This window comes from Lepisma saccharinum, chromosome 21, assembly GCF_977018435.1.
Source record: "Lepisma saccharinum chromosome 21, izLepSacc3.1, whole genome shotgun sequence".
NCBI lineage: Eukaryota > Metazoa > Arthropoda > Insecta > Zygentoma > Lepismatidae > Lepisma > Lepisma saccharinum.
The window spans coordinates 13,160,145-13,173,345 of record NC_139249.1 but is presented as its reverse complement, the minus strand read 5'-3'; the positions used below and the strand labels follow the sequence as shown (position 1 = coordinate 13,173,345).

The 13,201-nt window shown below is 37.9% G+C and overlaps 1 protein-coding gene across 1 annotated transcript in view; it reads right to left on the bottom strand.

The window, feature by feature from the left end:
* Positions 1-13,201, bottom strand: part of Dhx15 (DEAH-box helicase 15) — a 38,867-nt gene that overhangs the window by 16,189 nt on the left and 9,477 nt on the right. The window contains exons 2-8 of the mRNA XM_083143074.1: positions 12,532-12,633; positions 8,904-9,044; positions 5,483-5,659; positions 3,910-4,111; positions 2,684-2,860; positions 1,523-1,777; positions 483-595 (exon numbers count right to left, since the gene is read on the bottom strand). Coding sequence (XP_082999200.1) covers positions 483-595; positions 1,523-1,777; positions 2,684-2,860; positions 3,910-4,111; positions 5,483-5,659; positions 8,904-9,044; positions 12,532-12,633 — 1,167 coding nt within the window. The remainder of the gene's footprint in view (positions 1-482; positions 596-1,522; positions 1,778-2,683; positions 2,861-3,909; positions 4,112-5,482; positions 5,660-8,903; positions 9,045-12,531; positions 12,634-13,201) is intronic.

Sequence of the window (13,201 nt, the reverse complement as noted above, 5' to 3'; positions counted from 1 at the left end):
TGTGACAAATGAATGCCCGAGATGCCTGGCAATTGCAAGACTCGACCAATTGGCCTCATGCAGACTCCCAATACAGCCCCTTTCGAACTCCCTCAAGTGCTGGTAACACTGTCTGATGCATCTACGAGGCATTCTCTGCGTTGATCACCTTCTCTCACGGTGTTGACTGTTGTCTTCACGCTCCACACACACCTTATGAACACTATCAGGCCTCATAACACTATCATGCAGTGGCACAACTAATGGACTCTGGTTGCCATTCTAGACGTTACAAATCATTGCAACTCTAATCATTTACATACATATCGAAGGTACACACGTGTATGAAATGACATTCAAATTGGACCATTCCCTGTGGGTGCTTAACTTTTCTTGTCAATGAGTGTATTAATATAATTTATCACTGATATATTGCACTATTTTAAACAATTACAGTATTCATCATTAATTTAAGCAATAGTTTCATAAATGAGTTCACAAACCTGAAACATTTTCCTGGTCTCGTACGACCAGCACGTCCAGCCCTCTGCTGTGCTGATGCTTTACTAATGGGTGAAACCAAAAGTGACTCTACTCTGATTCGAGGATTATAAACCTGCAATGAAGAAATGCCCAACAATTAGATCATATGGAAGTAGGGTAAACGTAAGTTACTAGATAATGCAATGCTTAATAGTACTCATTAGAAGAATGAAACAATGGCGATGCCATCAGTGTTTCAAAGGCAGCAGATCCTGCCGTGATAGCACTGGCAGAGAGAATTCCACATGGGTAAAACAGCAAAAAGTCAGGCTCGGTAGCTTAGTTGATAGAGCAATGACACAGTATGACAGACCCAGGTTCGAGTCATGGCTTAGCCTGCATTTTTCGCTAATTGAATGATTGATTTGAAGTTGTGAGTTCACTTTATGCACAGTAAGGCTAATCGGGACTGGACCTACAGTTTTAAGTGGAATCCGAACCACTATGTGCCTCCACCAGGTATCAAACTCGGAACCCCTTGACGACGATGCCATTTTTCGCTAAAAATTTCTACATAGTTTCAAAAAGTGCACACGATTTGCCCAAATTGATGTACACTATCATTTTTCTACTACTAAGAATGGTACGATGAGAAACATTTAACCCGATCCAATCCAATTTTTCTTCCGCCCTCATACTCTCCAGTTCTTATTTACTTTGGGTGGCAAAGAGGTTGTATGGGTTACTTGTAATTGCCCTACAGTTGTAGAAAACACAAATATTAATTCACCTGATGATTTTATTATTTATCTTAGGTTACATAAAATAATTCAAGTTTTTTTGTTTATAATTTACTTGCATGCCCTCTCTCTGCCATTTGTATTTGCATTGTTATCATTACTTGGGGTACGGAGGTGGAGCATCTTTGTATTTGTTGTGAAAACATCCCAACACCATTCTTTTTAAAGTGCCACTTTGAATCACTACAACTACAGAGTATAATTTTAAGACACTCGCAACTTTATTTATGGCTTCATACACCCTGATACTGTCTACTCACCTTCTGCTTTGCAAATCCAGGGTCTATCACAAAAACAACTCCATCAATGGTCAATGATGTTTCTGCAATGTTTGTTGATACGACTACTTTACGACCGATGCCACCATTTGGTTTGGTTGGTGGCGGAGGCTCAAATATTCTTTGTTGTAGATTTGGTGGCAGAGTGGAATACAATGGAATGCATTTCAGTTCACCAACCTCAGGTCCCAGGTTATCCACTTCACGTTTTATCCTCTTGCACGCTTCTTCGATTTCCTGCAAAGTTCATGCAAAAACATCTTTAAGACCTCTGAGAATGGAAGGTACAAATGTTATTGTATAACAAGTCAAAGAGCAAAAAATTACTGATCTTACTGACCAAAATGTCCACCACATGAATACTTATTAATTTCATTACAGCCCATTAAAACATTAACTTTTTAAAAGTGAAACTGATTTCACTTAAAAAATTAACTGTTATTCAACATCTGTGTAGCATTTGTTTTTTAATACAAATCTGTCGGCCCCCGTGGTGGAGTGGTTAGCACAACATGCTACGAATCATTCAGTTTGTGAGTGTCCATTCATAAATTTCAACATATCATCACTCATCGCCATCTTCGCAAATTAGCCAAAAGTGGCACAAAAAGCGAAGTAAAATAAAGCAAATCAATTTAATACAATCTAATAAGTGTGTGAGGACGAGACAATGTTTTCATTACTGCACTAACTCGCCATTAATGAATCAACAACCAACTTGTACAATTATGAAGAATTATTTAATTGTTTATTAGGAATGGAGAAGATTAATTAGTAATTTATTGGTCAAACCAGGTTCCAAGAATTATACCTTCATTAAAAAAAATTAAATGTCAAAATTATGTACCAAGAAACAGGCTATTTCTGAAACATCACAATGATAAAATTATGGGAAATTTTACAAAAAAAACACCTTATGACAAATCATCATAACACTGGTTATGTTTTCGATAATTTTTAATTAACAGTAACTTAAGTGTTCTTTTACCGCTTAAGGAACATTGGTACATTTTTATAACTTTTAACTTTCCATGTGCGTTTTAAATAAAACAAAGCTTACAACTATTATGACAAAAGCATTGAAGCATTGAAAGGTTACAGAACTAATTATTAATAATAATATGATGCAATAGAATGGTTTACCTCTTGCCCTGTGAGAAAAAGAAGAATGTCTCCCAAAATCTCTTCGCACATATGGATCTGTATCACAGTTCGAATAGCAGCTTCCAAGTAATCTCTCTCTGGTTCGGGGGTGTAGAATATCTCTACAGGATGAGTTCGGCCAGGAACATTCATTAACGGTGCATTATCAAAATAGTGCTGGAAGAGAAATGTTACATCTTAATAACACATAACAGAATATATGACATTGTACATAAAAATTTACAGAGATGACTGCCAGATGAATGTCATGATTAAACACTTGCATGCAATGGAAAATCCCGATAAACATATGCTGTGTTCCAGGAATTTCAGGAGTGAGGGAACGAAAGCAAGTCTCTGCATGTAGTAGTCGACTCCAGAGGACTCTACTGATGAACGTGTGCAAAGGAATGGGATTGCATGCAGGGAGAAGAGCGACTGCACTTACCAGCCTTTGCAGCAGCATGTACTGCTTCAATCCGTCCACTTGCTTTCTCCCCTACTCTATCTTCATGTGCCGCAATGCTCCACAGATTCCTGGGACAGAGTATGCATTAATTTTCCCTACATATTATACGCAATTGTAAGTGGGGGTTGACCTTGATGGCTATTTCTGGCACGTCCTGTCTGGTGTCAACTAAATCAGCTGCGAAGTAAAAGCTGAAGGAATCACATCGCTCTCCCGAAGCAACGTTGCCAAGCGTACTTCTGTTTTTGCCACTATGGCTGTGTGTCCGCCTGCATTCCGACCTGTGGGTGTCCTTTCGGAAATTTCCATCGTTCAGGACTGAGTGTTCAGTTGTACCATTAACCCCCGCTGATTTCTGGTGCTGACAATATTGTCGCCCGAGAAGACTCTTTCTCACTCTACGGTAAGCTTGGCAACATGTGGTGGACCCAACGCTCATTTGTTGTATCCCACGAACAACGTTCGGTACCTTGAGACTCAAAACTGGCCGATCTCAGCCGAAGAAAATTCAACTGATTGCTGATTCGCTGTTTCCCAGCCGCAAGTTGGATTTGCATTCAGTATAATAAACAAACACTGACTATTTTATTATAAGTAATGGTTCAGAAACTTCTCATTTGGAGTTTTAGTTTTAATTTACCTGGTTTGCATGCTGCTACTGGAAAGCGTGGGAAAGATCCCCCTTGCATTTTTTACAAATGCCTAATCTGTGTTATGTTTGGCGCTAAATTGAAAATTTTTAAAAACTCTTGATTACCTGAAACTTTCCAGCATCCAGCGTAGCTGACATAATAACTAATTTAAGATCATCCCTCTGTTTTATGACCTCCTTCAGAACGCCCATGAGGATATCTGTAGCCAACGTTCTCTCGTGAGCTTCATCTAGCAAGATCACCTCGTAGTTCTCAAGCATGGGATCGGACATGGCTTCTCTCAGCAACATACCATCAGTCATGTATCTGGAATAGGAAGACTATTAATAAGCCTGCAACTCTAATGCTAGACACTGCAACTGCCTGGCAGTACTTGCTTTATATTTCCACTTCTATGAATGCGGAACAGAAAGAACCCTCCAACGAAGATGGGAAAACATATAAATGGCAGCAAAAAGATGAAAAAGTGGCTACAGATGGGTATTCGAATAAAAAAAAGGTGAATAAAAATGATGGAAATATAAGCAATGAGTAGATAAAATCATCAAGAAACATATGAGAAGTTAAATATACAGATGCAGGGTTATTAAAAAAGAACTCCCTGATTTCGTGATAGTATTGCACGGAATTATGAAACCTATTGTTATTATAAGGGTGCACATCTGTGCCTGAGGTCCACGCTTTTATTTGAATAGTCCCGCACACAGCTGGTTCCACACTTCGTCGCTACATGTGAAATGCACCATGTTGGCATTTGGAGAAGAAGGCATTCTGTGTCCTACAATTCCATGAAGAAATTTAAATTGGTATGGCTTCATTCGTCGACATTTTAGATAATTCTCTACACAGCTGATGTGAGAGCTGAAGGTCTCGACTTGCCCGATTTGTTGGAAAGCTTCAAAGACCAGGTCTCCAGTCTCATTCAATGCTAACGGCCTGCCACTAGATTTCCCTTGGCAGAGACAACCAGTAGCCATGAATTGTTTGTACCATTTATGAATGCTTTTCTCCACTGGCTCTTTCTGAAATTCGTCCTCCACTTTTGTTGTATGGCCGTAACAGTTTTTGTTTTGTGGAATTGCAGGACACAGAATGGCTACTTCCCTCCAAATGCAGCCATGTTACATTGCACACTTCTAACAGCGTAGTTTGGAACCAATGGTGTGTGCAACCATTCAAATAAAAACTTGTGACACCAGGCACAGATATACACCCACATAATGACGATATGTTCCATAAATTCCCTGCAATAAAATCACGAAGGCAGGGAGTACATTTTGAATAACACTGTATATACATTTCTCAACATCCATGATACATTAAATCTATATGCAAAAAACATGGAATTAGTTTTCACATAAATAAGTAGATTCTAACACCATTTGTTGAACAAAATATGTTTGTCCTACAATTTCTTCTGCAAATTAGGTGAGACCTACTTTTCTACACCTGATGCATTAATAATAGTTAAATGCTTCATTTCACTTCATACTTCAAGTAAAATAACCCAGAACTTACTCCAAAATCAACACAAGTAGGTTACATATTCAAAACACAAATGATATTGCCAAAACTGAATCTGAAAGTTTTAAACCCAATCTTATGAAATCAAACAATTATCCCATACATTACAGAAGAAAACGCACGCAATGGATACAGCAAATATGGTTGACTTACTTCAAAATGGTTTTCGCTGATGAACAATCTTCGAATCGAATACTGTAACCAACTTCTTGACCTAAACACACATCCATCTCTTCGGACACTCTCTGGGCCACGGACATAGCTGCCACCCTTCTTGGCTGTGTGCACGCTACTCCTCGCTTTCCTCTTGCTCGAGAGTATTCGACGCACCTGCAACCACAACAAAACATGAAGAATGTAAACCATGAAAAAAAAATGAAAAAAAAAAAACAACTTTTTTTTCGAAATGAAACAACAGAAAATTAATCATTTAGCTAACCAATCCACATCATCAATACTGATCAATAAATTTATTTTTGTAGTCTGTGTGTGTCTTGTAAGCTCTCACGTGAAGTCTATATGATCACAATGACTTCTGAAAACTCGGGAACTACAAGTTTCCCCGTGACCTAAACTGGCAACAATAGTGCCACTGCTCCCACACCAGGGTTTTAAATATGATGGTGGATCTGTAAATGTACTGAAAATGATGTAAAATGCAGAAGTTTTGTTACTTCTATTCTGCAGGGGTTGAAACTAGCAGGTGTGTCCAAAATTACTGATTTTACTGGGGGGAAAGGAGAAAAAAACCTGATCAAATTCATGTGGGTGTCCTTGCAAGAATTGGCAATATAGAATGAGCATGTGGTGGCCACATAGTTCTTCAAACCTTGTCAAGGTTGTGAGGAAAATATGGTCAGATAGGGGAGGAGCCATTGTGGTAATGAAAAGAGAATGGTACAAGAGGAAGTATGAAGACCTAAAAGGAAACGGATATGAGATTTTTGGAACAGAAGAACAAACTATAAGAGAAATGGTCATACAAGACTGCAGGAGGAGAGGATTCAAGAAGTGCATAAAGGAGACAGGAAGACTACCCAGTTTGAAAGACCTTTCCAAAGATACACAAAGAGGAGATAAAGTTGAGACCAGTAATGGACTGCAGAAACAATATTTTGGAATCCTTGGAAAATAAATTAAAGAAAATTATTGAAGTGTTAGTAAGACAGCAAGAAAGCAGAGCAGTGAGGAACAGTGAATAAGTGGTGGACCTCATAAAAGGACTTAAGTTGAATGGGAAGAAGACGACAATGTTTAGCTTAGACGTGAAAAGTATGTTCCCAAGCATCAAGAGGGGGACACGTTTTGGACATTGTAAGCAAGACAATGGGACAAGAAATTATAGGAGAATGGGTTAGTGAGCTGGAAACCATTTGGAACAACGGTTACAGTAAAATGGGGGATAACATAATGTTAATGACTGAAGGACTGAATATAGGCTCTAGCCTAAGCCCAGCATTGGCTGAATTGGTTATGAATGAATGGGAAAAGAAAGTGGTCGAAAAAGGAGGTGACAAAATGATTCTGTTTTGCAGATATGCGGATGATTGTTTTGGCATATGGAAGGGAAGAAAGAGGCAGGCAGCTGAACATATTTGCCAAAGAAATACAAGATAAAGAAAGAGGGATATTGCTGGAACTCGAAATAGAATAAGACAAGATAAGCTGCCTAGATATATTGATGAAAAGGAAGAGGACAAGAAATTGAAACCACTTGGCATCAGAAGAAGTGTGCAGCAGGGGTATTCTGTTACAAAAGTGATGCGAGGTGACAAAAATAAATTTTACACAGAATATGGAGGACAGAATCAAGAAAATATGCACGAAAGAATGTGAAAAAGAAGGCGAAATAAATAGCCTATGGAAACAGCTCGAAAAGAATGGCTACAAGGAGTATAGACTGGACATAAACAGAAGGAAGAAAAGTGGCAGGGGAGTAGAGGAAGAGAAAGAAAAAAAGAGGTGGTTTGGCATAAGGAGTATGGGGAAAAGCACAGGAAAGATATGCAAAGTGCTTAGGAAAGCGGACATTAAAACTTACAGGAAGGGAGGGAGAAGCATCTTAAGAATAGCAAAGAATGCAAACAAGAAAAAGGAAAACATAGAAGAGGAAGGGATTATCTACGAAGTGAAATGTAAAGAATGTCAGAGTGTGTACATAGGAGAAACGATAAAGAGGCTGAAAGACAGGTTGCAAGAACATAGGGATGATATACGACTTGAGAGAGAAATGTGATATTTAAGCACAAAAGAGAAACAGGACATGACACAGTGGGATGACGCTAAGCAGATAGGAAGGGAGCATAGAATACTAGTGAGAAAATGGAAGGAGTCCAAGGAAATAGAGAAGAAAGGGGAAGAAGAGACAATGAACTGGAATGGGGGACTGAAGATAAACAAAGAATGGAAGAAGGTGTTAGAAAGAGTGGAAAGGACAAGAGCGAAGGAGGAGAGAAGAAGGAAGAGGAATGAAGAAAGAATGAGGGGGTCAGCATATTGAGTTTTTGGTTATCATGGAAACAAGGTTTAATGGTGTTAGAAATATTACACTTCAAGCAATACAAACATACATACAAGAGCATGTTCCTACATAAGAGCAAATGACATAACCATATTTTGTAACACATTTACGTATTAGGGATAGGTAAAAAAAAAAAGTAAAGTGCTCCCCTGTACATAGCACAACGCCATGAAGGCGTATAGGGGGAGGGGGAGTAGGAATAACCACAAGCAATAAAAAAAAGTACAAATAAAATGCTAAGAAAAAGCTATTTTTTATCCAGTAACTGAAATGGAATTCTTGAACTGAACAATATTTTCTGTTGAACCACAATAAAAAAAATGAAGTGGGCTCTGTGTTACACCCTACGCCAGAAACACATGCTTCAATTACACTTTTTATTCAGCATAGCTGGCTGATACGTTCTGCACCATGGCTGTGCGGTCTAAGACGTAAGCTTCTGACCCTGACTACAGGATGCACGCAGGTTAGTCTCTCTTGTGGGAAGTATAACAACTTTTCTCCGATATTTCAGACTGTGTATGCAGCCGGTGACCACACACCATCGTAAGGAAATTGGGGAGCTACGAGTGACTAGCATAACCCAGCCATGGAAACCTACGGTGACTGGGGGGGTTTGTCTTGCTGACCACACATCACCCCGTAACTGGTTGGATGATATGACCTTTGCTGAGGTATGTTGGAGTGAGGCTGGTGGGCAGAAGGTAGACCCTGGCCCTCCAGGCTGTTACGACATGGGTTATTATTATTATACATCTTCGTGAGAGAACCAGAACTCCAAAAATGCTATTTTCAGTTTTGTTTATCTCCTCTGAAGTCAGATCCACGTATTTCCACCTCTAATCCTTAACTGCAAAGTGGAGTCACGTATATCCAATTTACGGACTTTCTAAAGTCATCATATCTCTAACAACACATTACTTCCCATTTCCTGTAAACTTGATAACATGGAGTTACATCCGTCAGGTTGTCACACAATGATATGTTCTACCACTTGTTAAGACATCTGCAATAAAGATCAATGAGAACAATTTGAGACATGAAAGAACTTACCACTGTGGTATCTGTGTTGTCTTTCCAGACCCTGTCTCGCCAACAAGTACAATGCATTGATTAGTATCCAGCAGAGACATGAACTTTTCTCTGTATTCCCACACAGGCAGTGTGATCCTCTTACGGAAAAATTCATAATACCTGAAAGAAAAAAATCAATAATGAATGAACAAGTCCACAAATGGAATTAAAAAGACAGTTCTTACCTCTACAAAGGATGTCATACTGTTCATATTCCTTAGTTTTCAATTTCTATCAATTATATATATGTAAAGGTGAAACATGCTTGAAATACACTGCAACACATGCACTTAATATTTGCCAAAATTTTGGTTGAAGGTGTTGAAATGCATAAGCTTCAAAGGTAACAAAAAATTGTAAGAACAGAACTACATTCTTTTTCTTGTATGTACGCATTGCATTGTAGAATTATTTCGCTTGTAGTCTACGGTTATTACAAGCATATTGTTGTGACGTTTCAAAACACACGCTCCCTTATTAGACAATTATTTTTAGTACATCCATTATATAACAGATTCATTTTTGTTAAAAAACAACCATTGTTATAACTGTATCTTTAATCAAACTAAAAATAAATTTCGGATGAAGGATGTGTGTGTTCTCCTGAAACGTCACAACGAAAAGCTGTGTTCTTATGCTTGTAATAACAAGAGACTACAAAAGGAAAAAAGATAACTACTTTGCCATGGCAAGCTGAATACAGTTTTATTTGGAGGAAGGGTAAAAACTAGAGATGTGACAATACCACTTTGAACCAATACCCTTCCAAATTTCCACCAATACCTTAAAAATTAAAAGTTGTTCAAAATATTGATTAGTATTACTACGCTCAGCTTTAAAATAGTTAAAGAAATACATTGCAATATTTAATTGATGTCGCTTATGGCAAAGAGTGACAGTTTCGGACCAGATACGCGTTTATTTCAATATCGTTGGAATGGGCAATGCTACTAAAATTAACCCCCACTATACAAGAGAGTATGAATTTATCCCCATGTTGTAAGTAGAAGCGGTTTCTTAAGTTGATTATTAAGCTACACATGTTGGGTGAAAAATATGATGAAATAGCTCAGAAACTCAATATGCTGACCAAGGCAGAAATTTATTTTATTATAAAACAAACTAAATGTAACGTTTCAACCTTCTAGCAAGGTCTTCTTCAGACTCCAGATTATTAGAAAGTTGTTCTGGAACAATCTAGCAGATGACTTTCCCTTGTCAACTGTACTTTCACATGAAAGAGAATGTGGTTGGACTCTTTATCTCACGCTCTATTTCCTTCATTCTTCTTCCTTCTTCTCTCCTCTTTCTCTCTTGTCCTTTCCACTCTTTCTAACACCTTCTTCCATTCTTTGTTTATCTTCAGTCCCCCTTTCCAGTTCATTGTGTCTTCTTCACCTTTCTTCTATATTTCCTTGGCCTCCTTCCATTTTCTCACTAGTATTCTCTTCTCCCTTCCTATCTGCTTAGCCTCATCCCACTCTATGTCATGTCCTGATGTGTAGTAAAGTGACACAATGAACTGGAATGGGGGACTGAAGTTAAACAAAGAATGGAAGAAGGTGTTAGAAAGAGTGGAAAGGACAAGAGAGAAAGAGGATAGAAGAAGGATGAAGAATGAAGGAAAAAGAGCGTGAGATACAGAGTCCAACTACATTCTAGATGGAAGAAAATATGTTTAGCCTCTTAGGTGAAAGTACTGTTGACAAAGGAAAGCCACCTGCTAGATTGTTCCAGAACTACTTTCTAATAGTCTGGAGGGGAGTATTTTTGTGTATATATATCCTCCTGTTGTGTACCTTGTTACATTTGTACTTCGTACAGAGCTGAAGAAGACCTTGCTAGAAGGTTGAAACGTTACGTTTAGTTTATGTTTTATAATAAAATAAATTTCTGCCTTGGTCAACATATTGAGTTTTTCATATCATGGAAATAAGGCTTAATGGTGTTATAAGTATTTTCAAAATCCAATGCATTCCTTATCGAGAAAACAAAAACTTGGAAGTTATGGCTAATCAAAATGGAGTTTTAGACTTTTCCGATGTGACAAATAAAATCTTCAACATGTCCTCTTTCCATTCACATGTTTTTCTACGCCATTGGAAAGTTTGATAATACTCCCATAAGCATAATGCTACATTTTCTCCCCTTCTACAACCATCCAGCACACACACCTATATTTCTGCAGCTCACCAGGAGCCAGAATGCCAGACAAGTATTAGCCGGCACTGGTCAATTCCAACTTACACTTTCACATACTGATACCATCTGTATTGATTTGTCCTACTAAAAAAGCAAAAAAAAAATGTTAACAAATTCTATAACTGTGCTTATCCAATATGCCATTTCATCATGATGTTGGTTCAGCTTTCACCAATACTCAAGATTTCTATACTTACTCTTCACCAATGAAATCAAAGCAGTAAATTATACCAGGCGTTATAGAAATAATTGAGGTGTTACAAACATTTATTGCAAGTAAACTATTGAACTTACATTAATGAAACCAATACAGAATGAACGAGGAATGTAAACAGTTTGTATGTTTTGTTAAGCTGAGAGTTCACATTCCTGCCGCTAGGCTACACTCAAATCACTCACAGAGTTTTGTTCAGCTGCTGTGGCCCCCAAGATCACCTGACCTTACACCATGTGACTTTTCATCATAGACACGGTATTTGTTCCACTCATGACACAGTCCTAAGAAAGCTTATCATAACATTATAAGACACTATCGACAGGCCCATATTGATGCAAGTGTGCCAAGAACTAGACTATTGTGTCGATGTGTGCCATGTCACCCGTGGTGCACACATTTGTAGGTGTCAAAAAAAACTGTTTGCATTCCTCGTTCATTCTGAACTGGTCTCATTAACGTAAGTTCAATATTTTATTTGCAATAAATGTTTGTAACCCCTCAATTATTTCTGAAACACACATACATACTGGACATAAAAAATAGGGAGCAAATTTACAATACCGAAAGTATCTTCAATTGCTTTCAAATTCGGCATACTCACTAATTTTGGCCTCGTAATGACGAATCTGCCGTTAAAATTTGGCGGTCATGTCTAGAAATTGCAAAATAAGTCGAAAAAAGTGGGTCCATGAACGGAGTAAACACCCTTGATTTATGAAGAAAACAACTATTTTTTTTAATGATTAGCATTTCAAAATTATGTTTACGATGACCCTTAATTTTAACTATTCAACTATTTAACTATGCTTGCCTAACCTAACCTTACCGTGAATGGTTCGTGGGGCAAACATGTTTTCAACGCTCCATGCAACGGGTCTCACTTATTGCACAACACTTGAGCAATGTTGTGTTAAGACCGTTGTGCGGAAAGGAAGACGTCTTCATATCAGAAAACATGTTTTCCATGTTAGTGTATGGAGAATCATAGTGGTAATTGACAAGGTTATTTTGCAATTTCTAGACTTGACCGCCAAATTTTAACTGCAGATTCGTGATTACGAGGCCAAAATTAGTGAGTATGCTGAATTTGAAAGCAATTGGAGATACTTCCAGTATAGTAAATTCTTACCGAAAATAGTATTATCTAATGAAATAATTATACTAAGTATAACCTGTATCTTATCTTACCGAGGTGTATAAGGGAGGCTTGTGAAAGGGTTCAACTGCAGATTTGTCTTCGGTGCTGTTGGTGCCATGTTCCCACCTGCACTTTTCTTGTCGTCTCTCTCTCTGAAATTAAAAAGGAAGATTAATATTTTCCCACTGAAATTCCAAAGAATTACACAATATTGGAAAGAAAAAGATGTAGTCTCTGCTTTGAAATAATGAGAAGTCCCTATAGCAGTGGTAGTTAAAAGTAATTGATGCATTACAACACAATGATCATTTCTAATAATGCATGAAATGTTACAAAGAATCTCATCTACATTTGACCACACTATTATTTAGGAAGATTTAAGGTCACACACCTGATTGTACATGATTTTCAGATATTGCGAATACTGGGAATGCCAACAAGGCATGTTTGGAGAAACTAATTTGCACATTGTATGTGGACCTACATATTATATATATATATATATATATATTAACCCTAGCCTACTCAAAATATATAAATATTACCACCATAAACATATAGAGAATAAAAAAAAGTGCTCCACTGTGCTTTGAAGCATGCTATGAAGGTATATAGGGAGTGTGGAGTTAGAGCCACACACTTTCTTGATCCCGGCCGAAAGTGGGGGTGATGTGATCAGCATCATGCCCCAGGCCACCTTTATCCCCCAGTTTCCTCCAG